Source organism: Rhinoraja longicauda, chromosome 7, assembly GCF_053455715.1.
Source record: "Rhinoraja longicauda isolate Sanriku21f chromosome 7, sRhiLon1.1, whole genome shotgun sequence".
Lineage (NCBI taxonomy): Eukaryota > Metazoa > Chordata > Chondrichthyes > Rajiformes > Arhynchobatidae > Rhinoraja > Rhinoraja longicauda.
Genome location: NC_135959.1, coordinates 16,274,830 through 16,298,953, shown reverse-complemented (window position 1 = coordinate 16,298,953; position 24,124 = coordinate 16,274,830). Strand labels below are relative to the sequence as shown.

The following is a 24,124-nucleotide window of genomic DNA, read 5'->3' as shown; positions in this document are numbered from 1 at the left end:
AAGTTTATATTGGTTGTCCTGTAACTTGTTGTTTTGACTCTGTATTCGTGTATTGCGGCTGCAATAAACTTCGTCTACAACTAGCAAGTTTCGGACTCGCCATAACCTGATGAAACTAGCAAAAGCTTATAGCTGAAAGACTGAATAAAAGTTTGTGAAGGTGACTGATTACTTGTAAACCAAGCTATGCATACATTCAACACCACATCCTAAGTGCACAAAAAACGAAAAAGAGTCTCAGCTATTGAGAAATGCCCCTCAAAGCTAAATTTTTGTCATTTTTCTCCCCACCCCACCTATGGTTTGGAACCCCTGATGCATTTTGCCTTGTGTAAACAGGAAGGGAGTTTCGCTGATTTTGAAAAACTTTGAAAAAGAACATATTTTCTCTACACTTGAAAAAATCTTTCTCCAAGAGAAACAGATTAGCTAATAGAAATGTTAGTCTTTGTAGTCAGTTGCCAAAAAAACAATAAGGAAGTTAACACTTGTTTTATGTTTGCAGGGTCACACGAGACAATACATTAGGCACTGGTAAAAACAGTTAAATCCTTTATTTCTCATTAACTGATATCATGTCACATGGGGGAAAAAAAGTAAAGCAGTGGTGCATGTCTAGATTAAAAAATATTTGAATAGACTGGCATGCCGCAAACCTTTATATGGGAACCGTAGCCAAAAATAAACAAAATCGTTGACTGAATCATCATGGGATAGTTATTCCGGGAAGTTACACACTCGGGAGGCTTGAAGTTTCAAAGACGCATGAGGCAACTTTTTTAAATTTAATCCCATCATTTCTTATAAGAAGGCCATTTGGCTGATTGAGTCAATGCTGTCCCACTATTTTTCTCTTAAACACATTCTCACATACCCTGTATTTAGTTGAAAATCTATTGCACTGAAATCATCAGCATGAACATACACATAGAACAGTACAGCATAAAAACAGGCCTTTTGGCACACAATAAATTATTTGATGATTAAATGCACAAATATTCACATTAGCGATGATTTTGAGTAAACAATTCTATTTGATCTAGATGCCAACTGTCCAACAAAGAGATTCTAAATGTTGGTTTAGCTATTTGCCATAGTGATTCATATTCTGAAGTTTGCATTAATTTGTAATGTATCTCACACACAACTCGAGGATATATTAGCATGGCATTTAAAATCCCTCGGATGGGTTGGGCTATAAAAATGCACTACATGGTAAGTCAATGAATCATTAAGCTGCCTAAGATAAACTGCATTCTAGTTAAAACTAGTTTACTGAGAAGTAGTATTTTAAGAGGGAGGAGTACCTTTAGGTCAACATATGCTTTAGATATTTATCTCTCTACCTATTGATCTTTGACTTTACATGGCTTTTACGAAAAGCTATGTAACGAAAAGGAGATCCTTCAGTTGTGTCTAGCTGTTAGCAATAAAAATTACAAATATTGAAAATACAGGCAGCATCCATGGAGAGAGAGAGAAATAGAATTAACCTTTCAGCTCAATGCTCTTTCATCTGAACTTCATTTTTTTATAGACCATTATCATTTTCAATGAAGAAGAGATACTTTGTACCACAAAGTTACTCCGCAGCAAATAAAAGTTTTATAACATTTTTTGACCTGTACAAAACCATATTGTTATGGAAATTTCTTCAAATCAAATTGCATGTATTTTCTAAACTTCTACATCTCTAAGTAGGTTGAAGGTGGAGTTCCTGGTGCAATGGATGGAAAGGATTAAATTATCAGCTTTATTCCTCAGAGCCAAATAGGTATGAGAGTAGTAGAAGTGGTGGACATTTACACATCTAACCAACACAAAATTGAGGGTATAATACTGTTAGAAAATAGCTTTGATTTTAAAAGCATTCTCAGTCATTTTCCTCCTAATTATTCTAAAACTTAATATGCTCAACTTAAACATTTTTTCTTGTTTATTGATCTTGCACATGCTGCTTGGGAAAGGAGGAAGCATCTCTTAAGAACTGCCCAAAATCTAAAGTATTGTGCACCATTGGCTACTGAAACAAATACTTTAATAGCATTGATGTTGCCTTCTAAAGGAATACATTGAGGTATATAGTTTGCTACAAGGAACTGGGTAATTTAGGTCAAAAGAGAAATGATTAAATTACAGAGCAGCTTTGTTGATTAACAAAAAAGATAGTAAGGAAATTATCTCTTTGTCACTGCAGTGAAATGCATTATCTGCAGCTTCCCAATCCTCTGTAAAATACTTGAAATTGTCTCAAAGCTGTCCCAGCATCGTATGAATCCCTATAGTACAGTACTGAAACAGTCCTCAATCATGCCAAGAGAATGCATTGTACTGTTTTCCCCATCCCTATCTCTTTTGACCTACACTTTCAACACCATGGACCACAGCATCTGGAACTGAGCTTACCAAGGCCTGGTATGGAGTCTATCTCCACTGCTGCACCCTTGCTCCTGCTTTTCAAATGTGACCCCTTGTGCTATTCTTATCTGATTGGAATTTCACCTGTATGTACTTTGTAATCTGTAAGGATGCAAACATGAGGAATAGAAGGAGAAGTAGGTCATTTAGCCTCTCAAATCTGGTCCAAAATTTCATATATCGGGGTTAATTGTAAATTTCCCCTGTGGGACAAATAAAGGAATATATTATTATTATTATTATTAATAATTTCTTGGCCAATATGTCAACCCTTCATCCCAGGAATCAACTTACTGAATCTTCTCTGTGGTGTTTCCAGCTATTTATCCCTTAAATGTGAAAATTGATGCAGTATTCCAGGTGTGGCCTTACACCACCCCTCTATTTGTTGCAAAACCTCAATCCCTTTGCAATAAAAGTTGTAATTCTATTTGTCTTTTCAATTACTTACCATGCTTGCTTCCTAACTTTGTTTCACATAGGCCGTTAGGCATCCAGAAATGTTTGTACAGCAACACGCTGCAATTTCTCTACATTTAATAATTGCTTGCTTCCAGGATGGATAATCTCTCTCTTCATATTTTGCCGCCAAATTTGTGGTTGCTCTATCTTTTTGCCAATTTTGTGCTTTTGTCTCAATTTACATTGTTACTTATCTTTGTACCATCAACAAATTTGGCTACAGTATTTTTGGTCTCTTCACCCAAGTTATTAATAGTGTGTGCAAATCGTTGAGGGCTTGGCATTGATCCCTCTGGCACCCTCCTGTGCTTGCCAACTTGAAAATGACCTTATTAGCCCAATATTGTTTTCTGTTAGTCAGCTAGTCCACTAGATATATCATCACTGCCAATGTCAAAAGGTTTTGCTCTTTTTCTTCCATTCATATTTTTGGATACTTTTATGTGGCACCCTATCCAATGTGTTTTAGAAATCTGATAACACATGTATTGGTTCTACATTATCCATCCTGCCTATTACATCCTCAAAGTACTCTAATCAATCTATCAAACATCCATTCCCTTTCATAAAACCATGTTGACTCCATGTGAATACATTATAATTCTACTGCCACATTGTAAATAATAGATTCCATCATTTTCCATTTCTCAAGACAATGAGCTAATTGACATAGTTTCCCACTGTGTCTCCCTCTCTTGACGGAAAATTGGAAGATCACTATCAATGCATTATTGCTGTAGTCAAGGGACCTTGTCAGTCTTCAGATCCATCAGTTTTCCTCATACTAGCTAGTGATAGTTGTTTTAGCACTTTCCTCTCTCCCTTCAATAGACAATAGACAATAGGTGCAGGAGTAGGCCATTCAGCCCTTCGAGCCAGCACTGCCATTCAATGCGATCATGGCTGATCACTCTCAATCAGTACCCCGTTCCTGCCTTCTCCCCATACCCCCTCACTCCGCTATCCTTAAGAGCTCTATCCAGCTCTCTTGAAAGCATCCAACGAACTGGCCTCCACTGCCTTCTGAGGCAGAGAATTCCACACCTTCACCACTCTCTGACTGAAAAAGTTCTTCCTCATCTCCGTTCTAAATGGCCTACCCATTATTCTTAAACTGTGGCCCCTTGTTCTGGACTCCCCCAACATTACTCTCCAATTTTATATTAATTTTATATTAATATAATGCTTTTAGAGTCATCGTCTATATTTGTGTCAACATTTCCAAATTCCTATTTATCAACTCCCTGTTCTCCTATGAGGAACTAATTTTTATTTGAGTTACTCTTCTATAGCTTATTACATATATACTCTTGTAACTTGTTTCTCACTCTTTCATGTTTTAGTGATCCTTTGTGAAAGCTGTAGAAACCATTGAACTTTGCAACAATGTCTTCATTAGTTTCGTACCATTTTTACTATTTTTTTGGTTAGCTAATCATCCTCCTTGTGAATCCTTTTTTCAAAAGATTTTTCTGCAAATTTTCAAATCTCTTTAAATGTTTGTTGCTTCTCACCAATTTAATCATTCTTCCAGTTCATTTAGTCAACTTTGCTTTCATAATTTTGCAATTGATTTTCAGATATTAATCTCAGACCCCAGTTTTCCTACTCTAATTTGTTTCCACGTAGATGGTGGTGGGTGTTTGCCAGACAAAGTAGTTGAGCTGGGTACAATAACAACATTTTAAAGACATTTGGCCCCCCACTTTGGTGTCATCTGTAAACCTGTACTTTCTTCCTCTGAAATTCTTGCCCTTACCAGCCTGTTCCTTACATTACTTGTTCTATGCTTTGCATCTATAGCTCTCATTTCAGAAATCCAGTTCCTTTTCCAAAAGCCTTTCCTACTCCACCTTCCCTTTTTTTTCTCTCCTAATTTTTCATTCTTCCCTACATTAATGCCCTTGGCGAGCTCCACGTTTCCTCTGTTCAGATTAAAAAGAAAACTGCTGGAGGAACTCAGCGTGTCAGGCAGCACCTGTGTGGAAATGGACAGTTGACATTTCAGGTCAAAACCCTTCCTCTGGACATCCCTCCACAAATGCTGTGACCAGCTGAGTTCCTGTAGTGGTTTGTTTTATGCTCCTGATTCCAGTATAATCAGTCTTTTGTGTCTTTGTTTAGATTACTTTGTGGTTGCCAATTTGTACACAACTATATTTCCTTGGAGAAAGGCGACAATATATTTTAAAAGTCCACTGTGATATTTTATATTGTCACCTTTTCTTGACATTGCTCTGGCCTTCATGGTTGAGAAATCTACTCCTTGTAGTATTCATGTTCCATCTGAGGTACCAAACTATTATGATTTCTCTCAATTTTGTAGACTTTTTAAGCCCAAAACTACTTTCTGCAACAAAATCCCCAATTCTCCTCTGCCGAGTATCTATTTTTTTTAAACGATTTCTTCCCAGTTATTAATCTATCATTTTTAAATGAATTTGGATTTTTCTTTCTCGTATGTTTGAGCAGGTGATTTCCATTTTCAAACGGCCTAGGGAGCAAAGAAATAAATCTGGAAATTACATAAATATTAGTTTGCCCTCAATTGTTAAGGTCTGCTCCTGTCACCACACCCTGTTATATTGAGATTGCATTTAACTTTCAGATGAAATACTTTGTTTATTTGATCAAAATTCCTCATAATTTTGCGCACATGTTGATTTTAGTACTTTCATTTTTTCCCCATGTATTACATTTTGATTCTATATTTTTTAATTATGCATTTGAAAATTAAGTTGCTTCATTTACAGGTGTCTGCTATTCTGTCATTTACGGGTCCAATTTACTCTATACTTACCTCTTCATTCTTCTATTTGGATTGGGTTGATCAAAGTGGTACTTCCTCATCACTTATGACTTCATTACTTGAACATTAAGTGAAGAGAAAATTGATCATCTTTATTCCTGGCTCTTAAACCTTGACACCTGAGACACACTGAAGCCGTTTGGCTGATTAATGAGAAGTTTGAAATTGAAAGAGTGAGATGCTTTATCAAACTGGGCTTGTATCTGCAAAAGTTAAGAACAAGATAGTGAGTTTGTCTGGTTACATCATAGTCCCTGGGAGGGTGGTAAAGAAGGTTCTTGGTATGCTTGCCAGCATCGATCAGGGCATTGAGTGCAAGAGTTGGGACATCAAGTTACACGTATACATGACATTAGAGAGACTGCACGTGGAGTATTCTATGCAATTCTGATTACCGTACTATGCGAAGGATGTTATTAAATTGGAAAGGGTGAAGAAATGATTTGCAAGGATATTTCCAGGGCTGCTTTGAGACAATTTCAAATATTTTACAGAGGATTGGGAAGCTGCAGATAATGGATTTCATTGCAATGACAAAGAGATCATTTCCCTATTATCTTTTTTGTTAATCAACAAAGCTGCTCTGTAATTTAATCATTTCTCTTTTGACCTAAATTACCCAGTTCCTTGTAGCAAACTATATACCTCAATGTATTCCTTTAGAAGGCAACATCAATGCTATTAAAGTATTTGTTTCAGTAGCCAATGGTGCACAATACTTTAGATTTTGGGCAGTTCTTAAGAGATGCTTCCTCCTTTCCCAAGCAGCATGTGCAAGATCAATAAACAAAAAAAAATGTTTAAGTTGAGCATATTAAGTTTTAGAATAATTAGGAGGAAAACGACTGAGAATGCTTTTAAAATCAAAGCTATTTTCTAACAGTATTATACCCTCAATTTTGTGTTGGTCAGATGTGTAAATGTCCACCACTTCTACTACTCTCATACCTATTTGGCTCTGAGTAATAAAGCTGATAATTTAATCCTTTATAACCATTGCACCAGGAACTCCACCTTCAAGGTTTTCTATGTTGGGGTGTAGGAGACAGAGGAGTGACCTTATGGAAGTATGTAAAATCATGAAAGGCACAGATAAGGTGAATTATCATAGTATTTTCCCCGGTTAGGGTAGTCAAAAACTAAAAAGCATAGACTTAAGGTGAGAGAGGAAAACGTAGAGAGGACCTGAGGGGCACCTTTCTCATGCAGACAGTGGTGGGCGGAGGGAAGCTGCTGCCAGAGGAAGTGTTCGAAGCAGGATTAAAAGGCATTTATGCAGGTATATGCATGGAAAAGGTTAAGCGAAATGAGCCAAACACAGGCAAATGGAACAAGCTCATGTGGACATCATGGTCAGCATGGATGAGTTGGACCAAAGGGCCTGTTTCCATGCTGTACAACTCTGATTCTCTAGACATGCTAGCTTTGTATTTGCTGGAGCTAAGAATGAGAGGGTATTGATTGAGATGTAAAATCCTGAGGCGTCTTGACTGAGTGTACATGGGGAGGATGTTCCCCTTGTGAAATAATCTGGAACTGGAAATTCACTATTTAAATATACAGGATCACCCACTTCAGTCATGGGGCAAGATGTAATCTTTAAGGGTCTAAAGGGGTAAAATATAATCTATAACAATCTTTAAAGCTCTTTTAAAAGGCAGTGAAAGTCGAACCTGAATATTTGTCAGGCAGAAATGGATAGACACTTGATAAGTATGGGGGTAGGCAGCAAAGTGGAAATGTATAACTGCTTATAAGTGGTTCAAATGTATAACTGATGAATCTATTATGCCTACAAAAATAGATGCTGAAACTTTGAGAAATGACCGCCATGGTATTGTTAATGGTGGTTTCATCTTGTTCCCTGATGTTCACCAGATAACACAGCCCTCAGATCTCCAAAGAAGGGTCCCGATCCAAAACATCATCAGTCTGTTTCCCTCTACAGATGCTGCCTGATCAGCTGAGTTCCTCCAGCACTTGTTTTTTTTGCTCAAGATTCCAGCATCTGTCATCCGCTATGTCTCTGATATCTCTTTGATTCCAGAAAGTGGTCTGGAATTTTGGAGCATGAAATTCATGACAGTAGAATAGCTTTTCTTCCAAGTTTAATTGATTTTGATCAGTAGATCAGCTGTCATTGAATAAACTAGGCTCTGGTGTGTAAACTGGAGTTTTTCTGGTTTTATTGTCAGCATTTACATGATTATTTATGTGGAATTAAAGCTGGTTTAGCAATGGTTTGTCTTTTTAGAAATCCTGTTTTTTTAAAGTCACGGTTTCTGTGTTTAATGAAATATTAGTGCAAAGTTTTTTAAAACAATAAATCTTTTGCAAATCATTTAAATCAACATATGAATTACATTGAGGATTTAAGATTGTGCTGCACCTTTAAACATTCTTTTCGCTACTTGAATTTCTGTTGCCACAACAGGTCACTGATGGTGAGAATGCAGAAGAAGGACTTTAGTTGAGGGTTAAATGACCTTCCTGCTTTCCTGTATGTTAATAGGCATGTGCGAGAGAATAGGTTACAGGGAAGTGGAGGAAATGGGATTTCTCTGAGAGCTGGCATAGACTTCAAGAGCTCCAGTGTCATGAGGAAAATTGTAATATCCTCATTTTTATCAGACCCTCTAATGCAAGTATGAATCTGCTGACACATATTTGAGTATTTTTGGGTTTTCATCAACTTCCTGCCCAACTTGCATATACTGACCAAGATGTCCCATCTACACTTGTCCCACGTGCTCACGTTTGGCCTATATCGCTCTAAAGATCGGCAAAAAATGTTACTGTGCAATTGTGTTAATGTGTAAATTGTGTTACTGTGTAAATGTCTTAAATGTTGTTAAAGTACTTGGGCTAGGCAACCTCTTGGCGGCAATGGACAGATAACCTTTTGGATCAAAAACCTTCTGCAGACTGATGGGAAGGGGGAAGAGAAAGCTTGAAAAGAGACGGAGTAGTGGGATTAAGCATAGCAAGAGATAGGCAATTGCAGAGGGTGTTTGGCAGATGTGTAGAGGTAGTTATAAAGGCTAAAGATGAAAAGCAGACCAAAGGGTGACAGATGAGAAAAAAAGAAAGGGAGTGAAATGTAAAGTCAGTGGGAGGGATATGGGTGAAAGGGGGAAGGGTAAAGAGGTGAGAGTAAAAGGGATGTGGAGGATTGAAGATGGGAGGGTTGGGAGATGAACGTAAGCAAGGTGGGAAAGGAACAGGGTGACTTGGACATTGAATCCACCAACTTCAAGCAATACCCCCTACCCCCTCTTTCCTGTGACCCCCACCAACTCCCAGTCACTGTGCTCCTCTCCCCTCCTTCATACGCTCATCTCCCATCCCTAAATCCTCCATTTCCCTTTATTCTCCCTCTTTCCCCTCCCCATGTCCTCGTCTCTCCCTCCGCCTTTACATTTCACTCCTCCTCGCCTTACCTTATCTAACACAGTCTCCTTTTCACCTTGTGTCTGTCACTTGCTCCATCCATCAGCTAATCAACTTCCCCCCCCCCCCCCCCCCCCCCCACCTTCACCTCTATCCACTTGTTGTTAGCCCCCTCCCCACTGTCTGAAGAAGTGTCCCGACTTGACTCAATCTTCTGTGATGAACATTGTATAATTGCAAGTGTATGGCTAATAATCTTGTTCATTCTCTTATAGGTCTTTCAGTCAGAAAAGAATCGCAATTGAGAAGGATTATGCTCAGGTAAGGTGTGAGTGATTTCCTTTTTTAAATATTGTTAAATAGAGGCAGGCTCGGGAGTGTTAGCTCTTGCTATTTCTCATGCTCTGAAAATTAATAGTCAAATGTTGCAAAGGACTAGAAAGTTAAATGAAAGACGGGGGAGATCAGCAAGGTTTGTTCTTTAAAGGAGAAAAAATAATTGATAAAGGTAGCGTTTGAGAGTTGGAAACTAGGATTGAGTCAATTCAGGTTTATTGTCATATGCAAGTATGTTGAGTTGTATAGGTGCAAGAAAAACTTTGCAGCAGCATCACAGGCATGTAGACTCAGGCAACACCCAAAAACACATTGTACATAAATTCTACAAGACAGTGTAAAGATGTACAAAAAAATACATTAATGCAAAAATATACCATTGGATAAAAAGTCCATGGTAGTGCAAGTCTGTAGTATTCCATTACTGAGGTAGAGTTAGGATTGTATAGGTCGGTTCAAGGATCTCGGGATTGTAGGAAAGCACCTGTTCCTGAGTGTAGTGGTGTGTGGACTTCAATGGACTTCAAGCTTCTACAACTCCTGCCTGATGGTAGCAGCAAGTAGAGGGCATGATCTGAATGGCGGTGATGCTTGATAATCGATACCACCATCTTGTAGATATGCCTCGTGTAAATGCTTTCGATGATATGGAGGGCAATGCCCATGAGCGACGGGGCTGAGTCCACTACTTTTGCAACCCCTTGCATTCCTGTGCATTGCAGTTGCTGTACTAGGCCATGATGCAACCAGTCAGGATAGTTTCATCTGCAGATAGTGCATCTGTTGAATTTTGTGAGAATACAGACACGTCGCATTTTAGGCAAGCTTGGTTTACATGTTTTTAGAATATATGATGCCTAATTACCAAAGTTTAATTTGCATGCTCCTATTTTCAGAATAATTTGCTCAAATTTATGTCTGCTACCTTGTGGCAGTATAATTGTGTGCAGTTCCTGGGATGTTTGATTTACATGATTTTTGATTTGTGCGCTAGTTTTCAAGCGAGTAACCCCCATGTAAAATGAGGTACCTGTATTCAGTCATGTCAAATTTATTTAAACTTCGAAGAAAGTGGAGGTTCTGGTTCACTACCTTTGATTTCTATCTACTTCATAATTACATCCATATGCTGTTCCCAGGGAAGGTCATCCAAGATGTTATTGCCCAGAAATTTAAAGCTGCCTCATCTCTCCACCACCAATCCACCAATGAAAATTTGCAGGTTGCTTCCAATTTCCCTTTTCTGAAGTCAACGATTGCTTGAAGGATACTCCAATGTTGGCCTTGGAGACTGAGATCACAGTGTTATAAGGGACTGCGAGGCCAAATGTAGGTGTTCATAAAAGGCATTGAGCTCATGTGAAATGATACCGCTGCCACTTATGCTACCTGGCATCTCCAAATTGCATGCAAGCCCAGCCATAACCATCCAGCATTTGTCTATGACTCCAGATTAGTCCAGAATTGTTGAGCTTGTGCTGGTTTCCAGAAGGTCAAATCTGGACTTGTATGACGATGGATCGCCAGTTATATGCTACAGATCTAACCCTCAGCAGATTAAAAGTCTCTTGGTTCATCCAGGACTTCGGGTTGGAAAATAACTTGGAAAGAATACACATTCGTCCACTCATTTCTTTATGAAGTCATTGACGACTGTGGCACATTCATTCAGGTCTGCTGATGAATCCTTGAACGTGGCCCACTCCACCGATTTGAAGCAATCCCACGACCACACCTCTGCCTTTGCTGACCACCACTTTGTAGTTCTCTTTGCCACCGCTGCGCTCTTCAGTCTCTGTCTGCCGGCAAGAGGAAGAATTTTGATCTTTAATGAAGCTGGGAAATAGGAAGGAAGCAGAATAATTTTACACTTGTGAGGATAGTTTAGAGAAGCTAAAATTGTCTTAAATGGAGTCATCAAAATGTAAAGTCCAGACAAGGACGAGGCAAAGGTTGTAAATGAAGAATCAGGCCAACCTTTTCTTACAAGGTTTGAAATATATCAAGAAAAGCTTTTGTTGTATCAGAGTAGGAGTCCTGAACATGCATTGTTTACAGTTTTAGGTGCATTAAAGACTTACATAATGGTTTCAGGATTGATGCAAACTGTTTCTGAAGTGGAAGATAACACTGAGCTTGTATTCATGATTGCTTTGAATTTATAAATCCACTATTTACTTTTAGACCTTTCACGATTAATTTCAATTTATTAATTTGAAAAGTTTCAGTTGTCCATAATTTGTATGGCATTTTTATCATTTCCTATAAACTAAAGCATGATTATAAATTTGTTTGATTACTCTCATCCTTCAAGTGTAATAGTGATTCTATCAGGTCTGTCTTTCAAACACTGGGGAGAAAATTTTAACTGCCCTACATCTGTAAAAAATGGGTCATAGTACGATATTTAAACTTACTAACTGTTCCTAGACATCTCTGCTAGAGTGGAAACAATGAATCGTTGAACATTTAGTTTCAATATAATTCACACAAATATGTGCTGCATGTGGCGACAATTTCCTTGATATTGTGCAATACTCAACTGAACTGCTCCAAAAAGGGACGAACCTGAGCTTATTTTGACTGTGTAATAACTTGTGTTTTTTTTGTTTTAACATGCACACTTGAGCTGAACTAGAGACCAGAAGTTTTATTTTGTTTTAACATGCACACTTGCACCACTCCACTCCTTCAGTTTGATCTTCATGTTATCAGTCTTTGTTCAGTGTGGATATCCTACCACTGGACCGTCATCAGGCTAAATATGGCTCAGACTCTGGCATTTGAGGAAAGGTGACCAAATGCTTGGTCAAAGGGGAACTTGTTGCATAGCTGAATAGTTAAGAGATGAACATGTACTTTTTGGGAAGTCATTTGTTATCTGTAAATTGGCCATCGTACCACGGTGTGAAGTACTTAGATGAGGCGGAAGATGTGGAAAATGCCCGACACTTAGTGCATTTAACTGTCATCATGTATAGTAATGATTTGACTATGATCTGTATACTAAAACTCTCATGTTTGTTCCCCACTTCCTGTACTTTTAGTGCGGTTTTCATCTGGAAAAAAAGGTGCACGATAGCACGACAATTTTAGGCCCATCTTACTCACCATTGTCCCGGGGAGTGTTTAACACAAGTTTCATTCAAATTGGTCGTATATTTGTGAAGTTATTGACATTTTAAAGTTTAAAAATAACGTTTAAAAATTCACTTTCCCGCTTACCTTGCCCGTGTTCAGTGTTCACATCACGGGAGTGGCGGCCAATGAGGGCGGGTGGGGGTCACGATGACCGCCGGGGGCGGGACCCACCAGAGTGATGGGATTGGCGGCCAATGGGGGGGGGAGGGGTTCTGAGCCGACGAGCTGCCGCTGACTTTAATACATGCGCTACCCCTGCTGGGAGGACCGGTGCCCAACCCGGCATGCCCCGCACCTAACCTTCCTCTCATGGTGCAGCGCAGCGGCAGAGGGTTCAAGAAGATGGTTGTCGCCGCCGATTGCAGTCGTGCTGCAAGAGAGGCTTCAGGTCCATGGCTCACTCTGGCTGCAGCGCTGGCGGCACGGGGCTGAGGTCAGTGGCTCCTCTTCCCTGTCCCGCCTGGCCTGCCCATGGCCCCGGGGGACACTCCCCGCCCGGCAATGGGCTTCGTTAGTTGTGGAGGGCTGCCGGTCCGCAGGATTGTCAGTTGGGGGAGGGTTGCCCAAGGAGAGGCCCGCAGGGGTGAGTGCGTGGGGGAAGGGGGTTGAGGGGGGATTGAGTGGGGGGGAGGAGGGGTGTTGAGGGGGGATTGAGTGGGGAGGAGGGGAAGGGGAGGGGAGGGTGCTAGACCAATGCAGGAGAGGTTTGGGGGTTGAGTGGGTGAGGGAGGTGGGTGAGAGGAGGGAGGGATAATGGTGGTTGAGGAGGGATTGAGTGGGGGATAAGGGGGGATCGGGTGGGTGAGTGGGGGAGGAGAGGGCGTTGAACCAATGCAGAGAGGTTTGGACCCAACGGGTCCACTTGGTCTAGTTATGCTATAAAAGTGTGATTAAAGACGGAGGTTATGAAAGCCAAAAGAAGTAGCATATTTTTAGTCAAATTTAATGAGCCTCAGTAATGGAACAAATTCTACTGAGATAGTTTATGCATCAGGCCTGTATTGTGCTTTATGGCGAGAAGAACCACGATCCCGATTGACTGTCTGTCAGAGGAAAGCACTGAAAGCATGTGAAAGGATATGTTGGATAGGGCTTCAGCCATGGGCAGCATAAGCATAGTTAAGGGGTAGAGACACAAAGAGACGTTCACATGAAATTTCAGGAAAGATGACTACATTTGACAAAGTGTCCAAAAGGGGATATAAAGTTCGGACAATATTTTGAAGAATGGAACTGTGAAAGATTTTATTTTTGAGAGTGCTTGTGAAAATTAAATCTTTTTGAGGATTGATCAGCTACAATATCCAGAAAATAAGCTGATTTATTACCAATTCTGATCTAAATAAAGTACAATGTCATCGGAAGATTAATCACCTCTGATGCATTTTCAATAAAGAGAAATTGAAGAAAAATGTGGATTTGGGTTTGAAATTTGATGAGATCTACAAAATTGAAGCTGGACAGAGGCAATAGAATAGAATGTTTTAGCTTTTCCCTGGATCTATTGGAGTGTAGATCGAATGTTAAATCACGGGGGAAAGAACTAAAGTTCATTATGCAAAACTTTAGACGTTTTTTCATAATTTGTGCTTGAACTGGTTCAGATAGATTTTAGATGTTTTACGTTATGTGTGATACATACATTCTCAAATCTTGAAATAAAACTAGCAATCATAACAGCAGATAGGCTAAATTATGAGAGGTGAAGGATTTGCTGGGGCAAGAGCATAATTATCATGAATTGCAGAAGTATTGTGACAAATTAAGTACCTTGAGATGATTAGGAAATACTATTGCAAGTGATGGAGCAAAGTTTTCTCCTGTCACTTTCATAAAGAAGGATCTGGGATTGAATGGAAGTCCAGGAATATGGGTTGTACAACAGACTGCCTTGCAAATTGAACATAAATGTAAAGATGTGAGATGAAATAATAAAGCAATCTTCATTTGAAGTATCAACAAGTACTTCACATTGGGGGGGAATAACTGAGTTCTTTTTGGTTCATTGCAAAGTTCAAATTGATGTTGTCCAATTGCTTTATGTGTAAAAAATCTAATTTAAAAAAGCCAGAGGCTGTTGATGGACGTTATTTAATTGAACTTTCTTGCATTGTTGACTGATTTTTGTTAATTCTCTGCTCTTCCCAAAAGGAGTGTTGGAGAGTTTTGGATTGATTAGTTTGGCAAGATTTATTTGGCTGGATCAGCAGAAGTATGCTGTCCAATATTGAAACAAAAGTTATTTGCAAAAAAGCAATGTTTATGGATTCCGCTTTCTTTTTCGCAGCAAAAGATGGAATTCATACACTTGAGACCCGCATCATGTTTCAAAACAGGTGGTGGGTAGAGTGAAAGATTAGACCACTGTTTGCATTTTGCAGCACCCTGTATCTCAATTCAATGAGTTGTCAAATAATCTTTGCTGTCTGAATGGGAATCAGGATGTCTACCAGTGCTACGACTGCCAAGTTAAAAGTTCAGAAGTTCAGTTTGATTTCAAAAGATATTCAGATTTCTTAATGCTTTAGGCCTTTAGACATATGATTATCAATTGAACTGGGAAAATGCAATGGCACTGATGTACTGCAGTGTAATACGTGGAAGGGTGAGTGTCCCGCATTGTTGAGACAGCCGATTATAAAGTAATATGTAGTATAGTGTTAGAGACACTGCTGGAGTTTCCCTGGTGTGAAGCTTTAATGTTGAAATGTTCATAGGTTGTTAATGTTTCTACAGTGAACATGCTTCCACCACCAATAAGCTGCATCGGTTGAGCTAGTCAATTTTAAACAAGGCCGTTTGTTAGAAATCATGAAAAAAGCCATCGTTTTTATTTAAATGATTCTGAAGAACAATTGCACTGATATAACTTATGAACCAGAAAAAACTTTTTCCATTTTAAATTAATTATCTGCTGTTCTTTTGGTGAGAATGAGCAGAGGAACAGTAGATAACAAGGGTGCACCAAATCTCTTCTGCCATCTCTCTGAACGTTGAATTAAAAGAGTGTTTAAAAAAACAAAACAAGCTCTATGTAAAATAAAGTCACATAAATAGATCTCTTGGTATCACAAAATGCTGGAGTAACTCAGCGGGTCAGGCAGCATCTCAGGAGAGAAGGAATGGGTGACGTTTCGGATCGAGACCCTTCTTCAGACTGATGTCGGGGAGGAGTGGGGACAAAGATAGGATGTAGTTGGAGACAGGTTCGCTTGGGCAGCTTACACCCCAGCGGTATGAACATTGATTTCTCTAACTTCAGATAGTTCCTCTGTCCCTCTCTTTCCCCTCCCCCTTCCCAGTTCTCCCACTTCCTGCCTCCAATTACATCCTATCTTTGTCCCGCCCCCTCCCCTGACATCAGTCTGAAGAAGGGTCTCGACCCGAAACGTCACCCATTCCTTCTCTCTTGAGATGCTGCCTGACCCGCTGAGTTACTCCAGCATTTTGTGATACCTTCGATTTGATTGTTATTTGTTGCTTTTTAAAGCATTCAGAATTAAAACCTTGAAGGCTTCTTTGCCTGGTTTCTAAACTTTGGCACTGAGGCACAAGAGTTAAATTAAGACATTCAGATTCCATACCAACTGTTTTATTTATGCTTGTGCATTGTAGCCAGTTTTGCACAAGCTCTAATAATAAAAAAACATGAAATGTTGGACATAATCAGCAAGCCAGGCAGCATCTATGGAAAGATAAACATAATTAATGTTTTAAATGCTCAAAGGTCATCCAATAGAGGACCCTGGGCTTATTTTGTTGCAGAATTTACCATCACTTCTATGAATAAGGATATATGTACTGAAAATGTCTCTAAGGTGCTTTCTCATACTTTATTGAATAATTTAATGTCTTCTGGTTGATGTAAGATGGTCAGGCTTGCAGCTCGGTGCCAAACATCAGTCTGAATTATGGCACTTTTTTTTGTTGCTGTTTTTAATGTAGTGCCATATGGCTAGTGTGTGCACAGTGAACAGAGTTCCTGATTCAAAGGTGATTTTATTGCCCTTGTTGCTAATTTTTTTGATATTGGTATAATGTAAAATGAGTTGAGAGAACAAATTTTCATTAATGACTTGTATCATATATCAGATCGTTCAAGAAAATTCCATGCCAAGTACAACTCAGTTATTATATTTTAAACATTTATAATTCAAATCAAACTAATCGAAAGATTCACTTTGACTCTCGTAAAATGAAGCATGACCAAGCATACCTGGTAATAAAAACGGATTTAATTGAAATCAGCTTAATCCTGACTCAGCATTTATTCTACCATGGCTATTAAATGTTATGAGTTCCAGAAGTGAAAGTGTACTGTAAGTCTGAATGTGCTATTATACTACCTTGCAACAGTGTGGAACATTGTGGTAGCAGAAGACAGACAAAGAAGTGCTGTGTGACTGCGCAGTTAGAAGCAGGAAGACTATATGAGCTTTGTGGGCAGTGATCTCACTGGGTAGTTAGAGTAACTTTGGATAAACAGCAGAAAGGATTCTGTGAAATTTGAAATAAGTTAACATAGCTATTACAACTTATTTAAGTCATTCAGTGACTTTGAAACACTAATATTTTCTTAGGAAATCCATCTGTTTTAGAACTGAGTAGTTGCCTCAGCAGCAGCATCACAAAATCAGGGTATAATTTTCCAGAAATACACGAATTATACCCAGCTCTACCACACTGAAACCTCTCTTGATCCTTTCATTGTCCCCACTTGTCTGACATTCAGTAATGAAGAAAGAGAAATTTTCCACAATTAAATTCTAGGATCTAAAAAGACTAAAGCCATTGTCTAAAGCTGCTGCTGCAAACTCTTCCACTTGACAACTGTCTGAGGCTGAACCGGACTGTTCAGAGAGGACATTCTGGAGGGTTATCCACTAAGGCAATATGGGTAAAGCTTAAAAATAAGAAAGATGCAATCACCCAAATGGGATTATACGCTAAGCCTCCCAATAGCCGGTGGTAGATAAATAGATATTTAGACAGATTACAAAACAATGCAAAAGTAACAGAGTTGTCGAGAGATAGGCAAAAAATGCTGGAGTGACTTAGTGGTCCACGCAGCATCTCTGGGGGGAAAAAAGGAAAAGGTGGCCTTTCAGATTGGAACTCTTCCTCAGACTGAAAGATAGAGGTTGGGAGGGGGGGGGGGTCTTGCATCGTAGAGTCTAGCCATTTCAATTGGCAAACATGTTTTGAAACATGTGTTTGTTTTTTTAAATTGTAATTAAAATGGAATTGCAATTCTGGTCAAAGACCACTGAAATATTTTATGTTTTGTTATTTATTTGAGTCACACTAAATACAACAGCTCTATTTAATGTTCGGTGGTTGCCTTTTTTAGAAAACTTGCAAAATGCTGATCAGTGATACCCTTTCAAAATGGGATCTATAGTTTTATATGTTGCATGAGGCATGATCTAACTCTGATCTTTGCTAGTACAGTGCAGTTATAGCTAGGTTATACTTGAGTTATACTGTGTACATTTTGTCACTTGGCATAGTGCCCAGAATAGCATTCTTGCACATTGGATAATAAAATGCCAGTAATGTTTGGATAACTAAGGGCTGTGGTGCTGGTACACAGTGTTTTTATAATTTCCGTCTGTGGGCTTAACCAGGAAAACACTAGTCTGAAGTAAATCCTGCTTCAAGTTACAAATGGTCCAAAAAGGCTGGATTTGATAAAGCTGGACCAAAGCACAGAGGTAAATAACTATTGTTCCTTTTTTGCCATGAATTATCCATTTACTTAAATCTTAGTTAGCCACATAAATGATTTATACAGAAAGTTTGGAATTATTTGAAACGTATCCTTTCATTTATTGGGGGAAAAAAACAATATTATTAACATTCTATGTGAAATAGAGCAGACATGTTCCATTGAAATCTGTAACAAGCCTCAGATGAAGCTATTACACATAGCAGTATTGTGTTGGCTGCAGTAAATTGACTTCATGAGTGTATTTACTGAAAGCAAAACATGAATCTTGATGTTTGAAAGTTACGCATGAATTTATCAAATATGGCACAACATCAAGTCAATATGAGTTTATCGTCATATGCATAACTGTGGTGAGTTACAGGTATGAAAAGCTTGCAACAGCATCACAGGCACATCGATTCAGACAACACACAAACACATAAATTACACAAACCCTACAAGATAGTGAAAAGAATCAAGTCATTAGTGCAAAACAGAATTCAAAACAAGTCGATGGTAATGGTGGCCCTTCATTTTTCGTTGCTAAGATAGGATAAAAGTTGTACAGGTCAGTTCATTAACCTGATAGATATAAGAAAATAGCTATTCATGAACCAGGTGGTGTGGGACTATAGGTACCTCACTACCTGATGGTAGTAGTCAGAAGAGGACGTGGCCCAGGGGGTGAGGTTCATTGATGATAAATGCTGTCGCCTTAAGGCAGCACCTTGTGTAAATGTTTTGGTGGATAGCCACTGCACGCAATGACCAGGCTGAGTCTGTCGCTCGTTGCAGCATTCTTGCGTTCCTGTAGGTTGGAATAGCTGTACCAGCATGTGATGCAACTAGTCGGGATACTTATGCCAGGAAATTGAAGGCAGCTGGAGATCTGATAAGGTTGTCGTTGCAGGGGATGTCATAGCGGGAAAGGTTTAGACGGGGTGGAATTTGTCAAATGTGTTTCAGAAAGTTTCCTCTGGCAATATGTAGAGGGCCCCACAAGGGAGAGGGCAACGCTTGATCTAGTCTTGGGAAATTGGGAAGGACAAGTGGATGATGTGTTTGTGGATGAGTCTTTTGGGACCAGCGACCACAGTTCTATTAGGTTTAGGATAGTTATGGATAGGGACTATCCATAGCTAGTTTGTCCGCTCAGTACTTTAGCGTATTGCCTGGTACACCATCTCAGCCCGATGTTTTGTGTGAATTCACTCATTTATTGGCATCAGAGATTGAGATTACTGGATTGTCAGGGGCTGTGGTAGTTTGTTTAGGTGTTTCATTGTTCTCTTTATCAAAGTGTGCGTAAGAGCTTATCCAGAAGTGATGTGTCATTGCTGCTTGTGCTGTGTGGTTTTGTTATACTACTTCATGCTACCTTTGGATTTGTTGTACATTCCAGATATTATTTTTACATCATTAATATTTTTCAGGATCTTGACTTTCCTTAGAAAATCGCTGTACCTGTACGCTGGATATAACTTTAACAATATCATCATATGTTATTGCATCCTCTGGGCTAAAACACAGGCAAATGAACATTTCCATAGTAAAATTTAAACGACCAGAGTCAATATTAATCCCCCAGCCCATGTTACTAAAATGGACGGTGTATTTTCCGACTTTTCCAGTGACTTCTTTTCCAATTGCCATTACTACACAGGGAGTAGGAGTGATCTTACGCAAACCCAATGGAACAGATCTTCCAGTCGTTTTGTCCAGTTCAATTAGTTGTTTATTGAAGTAGTTGTACAAACAAGGAGATGAACATGCCAGGCTATACTTATTTTGCATACAAGTCGTAGCTGGCTGCTCTGTCCCTGGTCAGGTCCCAGGTCTCGGGTCTTTCCAGTCGATGGTCTGTCCAGGTCTGGTAAGAACTGTATGCTCTCCCTCCCTGTATCTGGCCACTCCCAGTCCCTGTACATCTAATGACCGTCCCCAAGTGTCCAAAATAATACGGCAAGATATATCTAGACAAAATAATATAATATGCTAACAGTAGCTAGCCTAAACATAAATGGCTCCTACACACCGGCCCCTAATTGCTCTACTTGTATAACTAAATAATTACCAATAAACATTAAAAGGAGCTATAAAAACTTTAAACATAATTTTTTTAAAAGGTATGTGCTATGTGTTGGCATCTAATCTGTTTTAGTGATTCTTTAATCTTTAGGGCCACCAGTCTTTGCTGTACTGGTCTCAGCTTCTTGGAGCAGACATATCTTTGTTATCGGTCTTTCCACGATGCTGCTCTTGATTTCCCATTATAAATGCAACATGCACTTATAAATGCAACATGCACTTCTTTGCTATCGTTTTCCAGTCTTAGGTATGAAACAGTATGTAGCCACTTTTGCTGGCGTCTGGAAAGTGGTGCAGCTATGCATATCTCATTTGACCAAAGCTTGTGGGCTTCATGCACCCGGTTCACTTTAAACTCTGCAATCTTGGTGTGATCTGCTAGCCATCCTGTCCATCTTTGAGAAAAGGTTTGGGGTATGTTTTCATCCCATCCAAGTTTTTCCTTGCAGAGCTCCTGCATAATCAGCTTGGCTGGCAAAGTAAATGGTGCTAAAAATCCTAAAGGTGAAGCGGGACACGAGTGTCAAGCAAAGCCAATGGAGCGGGACATGTGTCAAGCAACGTTTTCTTTATTCCTCAAGCACCATATACGTCCCCACGCACGGGAACACACCCGGGACGGACGAATTCAGGAGCAACACAGATGGCGGACGCCCCCGACGACGAGGCTGGGCCACCTGCATTGGCTCGCTAAGGTCCAAATGGGCCAGCTTCAAACGAGCCACAGACACAGTCACCCGCCGACTACCCATGACCAAAACAAAAGTAGTAGGCCCATGCTGCAGCACCCAAAAGGGCGCTGCAAAGGTGACCTGTGGGCGTTGCAGCGCAGAAAAACATACGAACAGTCCATGAGCCGGCGACACATGGGCAGGAGCCACCCCATGGTGAGATGTCGGGACAGGAGACAGGACGCCGACCTTCTCCCGCAAACGGACCAACACAGATAACGACTGCTCCCCGGACGTACCAGCGGCCGGAAAAAATTCCCCGGGAACAGTGAGCGGGACGGCATAGACTAATTCGGCTGAGGACTAAGCCTAATTCTCCTTCGGGACGGTCCAGATACCCAGCAAAACCCATGGCAACTCATCCATCCACTCACGTGAGGCGTGCCTTCAAAGCGGCCTTGAGATAGCGGTGGAACCGCTCCACCAACCCATTAGACTGGGGATGATACGCCGTTGTGTGGTGAAGCTGTGTCCCCAACAGGCGAGTCATTGCGGACCACAGCTCAGACGTGAACTGGTCCGAGGAAATGTTCCGCGGTACCCCGAAACGGGCAATCTAGTGGGCCACGAGCGCGCGAGCACACGACAGGGCAGAAGTTTCCACGAGCGGAATGGCCTCCGGCCACCGCGTAAAATGGTCCACCACCGTCAGAAGATGCGACGTTACTGTCCTGTGCACGTCTGCGCGTTCCGCCATCTGCAGAGGGTCATCAAAACTCGCCACTGAGGAGCAGGCGGATGTCGTTGGGCAACTGATCTAGGAAGGCGTACTCAAAGCAGGCAGGGCCGGTGGCCGTCCATGAGCGTGAGCATTTCGCTCATGAGGCCTGATAGCTTACGAACGCCGAGCCTGCCCATGTGGAGGATCCACGCCGCTTGCTCCAGGCGGCTGAGCCCAAATGTGCAGAGGAGCAGCGCCTTGAGGCCTTCATATTTGTTGGCCGCTGGCGGCTCACGCAGGTTATGCACCGACCGGCCGTCTCCTGGTCAAGCCCGCCGACGACCTAGAAGTAGCGGGTGTCACCGGCTGTAATCCTGCGAATGTGGAATTGAGCTTTCACCTGCTGGAACCACACCTGGGGCTGCGAGGTCCAGAAGACCGACAGCTTAAGTGCGATCGCGTTTTGTTGGACCTGGTCAATAGACAATAGGTGCAGGAGTAGGCCGTTCGGCCCTTTGAGCCAGCACCACCATTCAATGTGATCATGGCTGATCATTCTCGATCAGTACCCCGTTCCTGCCTTCTCCCCATACCCCCTGACTATGCTATCCTTAAGAGCTCTATCTAGCTCTTTCTTGAAAGCATCCAGAGAATTGGCCTCCACTGCCTTCTGAGGCAGAGAATTCCACAGAATTGCAACTCTAATTGAAAATGTTTTTCCTCATCTCCGTTCTAAATGGCCTACCCCTTATTCTTAAACTGTGGCCCCTGGTTCTGGACTCCCCCAACATTGGGAACATTTTTCCTGACTCTAACGTGTCCAATCCCTTAATAATCTTATATGTTTCAATAAGATCCCCTCTCATCCTAAATTCCAGTGTATACAAGCCTTGTCGCTCCAGTCTTTGAACATATGACAGTCCCGCCATTCCGGGAATTAACCTAGTGAATCTATGCTACACGCCCTCAATAGCAAGAATATCCTTCCTCAAATTTGTAGACCAAAACTGCAGACAGTACTCCAGGTGCGGTCTCACTAGGGCCCTGTACAACTGCAGAAGGACCTCTTTGCTCCTATACTCAACTCCTCTTGTTATGAAGGCCAACATTCCATTGGCTTTCTTCACTTCCTGCTGTACCTGCATGCTTCCTTTCAGTGACTGATGCACTAGGACACCCAGATCTGGTTTTACGTCCCCTTTTCCTAACTTGACACCATTCAGATAATAATCTGCCTTTTCTATTCTTACTTCCAAAGTGAATAACCTCACACTTATCTACATTAAACTGCATCTGCCATGTATCCGCCCACTCACACAACCTGTCCAAGTCACCCTGCAGCCTTATTGCATCTTCCTCACAATTCACACTACCCCCCAGCTTAGAATCATCTGCAAATTTGCTAATGGTACTTTTAATCCCTTCATCTAAGTCATTAATGTATATCGTAAATAGCTGGGGTCCCAGCACTGAACCTTGCGGTACCCCACTGGTCACTGCCTGCCATTCCGAAAGGGACCCATTTATCCCCACTCTTTGCTTTCTGTCTGTCAACCAATTTTCTATCCATGTCAGTACCCTACCCCCAATACCATGTGCTCTAATTTTGCCCACTAATCTGCTATGTGGGACCTTGTCGAAGGCTTTCTGAAAGTCGAGGTACACCACATCCACTGACTCTCCCCTGTCAATTTTCCTAGTTACATCCTCAAAAAATTCCAGTGGATTTGTCAAGCATGATTTCCCCATCGTAAATCCATGCTGACTCGGAATGATCCTGTTACTGCTATCCAAATGCTCAGCAATTTCGTCTTTTATAATTGACTCCAGCATCTTCCCCACCATTGATGTCAGACTAACGGGTCTAAAATTACCCGTTTTCTCTCTCCTTCCTTTCTTAAAAGTGGGATAACATTTGCTATCCTCCAATCCACAGGAACTGATCACGTACAGGTATCACGTACACTCCAAAGACGTACAGGTATGTAGGTTAATTGGCTGGGTAAAGGTAAAAATTGTCCCTAGTGGGTGTAGGATAGTGTTAATATGCGGGGATCGCTGGGCGGCACGGACGGTGGGCCGAAAAGGCCTGTTTCCGGCTGTATATATATGATCCTGAATCTATAGAACATTGAAAAATGATCTCCAATGCTTCCACTATTTCTAGAGCCACCTCCTTAAGTACCCTGGGATGCAGAACATCAGGCCCTGGGGATTTATCAGCCTTCAGTCCCATCAGTCTACCCAAAACCATTTTCTGCCTAATGTGGATTTCGTTCAGTTCCTCCATCACCCTAGGTTCTCCGGCCCCTAGAACATTTGGGAGATTGTGTGTATCTTCCTCAGTGAAAACAGATCCAAAGTAACGGTTTAACTTG

The 24,124-nt window shown here is 40.8% G+C and overlaps 1 protein-coding gene across 3 annotated transcripts in view; it reads left to right on the top strand.

The window, feature by feature from the left end:
- Nucleotides 1-24,124, top strand: part of fchsd2 (FCH and double SH3 domains 2) — a 191,275-nt gene that overhangs the window by 34,641 nt on the left and 132,510 nt on the right. For all 3 annotated transcript variants that reach the window (XM_078402167.1, XM_078402169.1, XM_078402168.1), the window contains exon 3: nt 9,355-9,400. In XM_078402167.1, the coding sequence (XP_078258293.1) occupies nt 9,355-9,400 (46 nt within the window). The remainder of the gene's footprint in view (nt 1-9,354; nt 9,401-24,124) is intronic.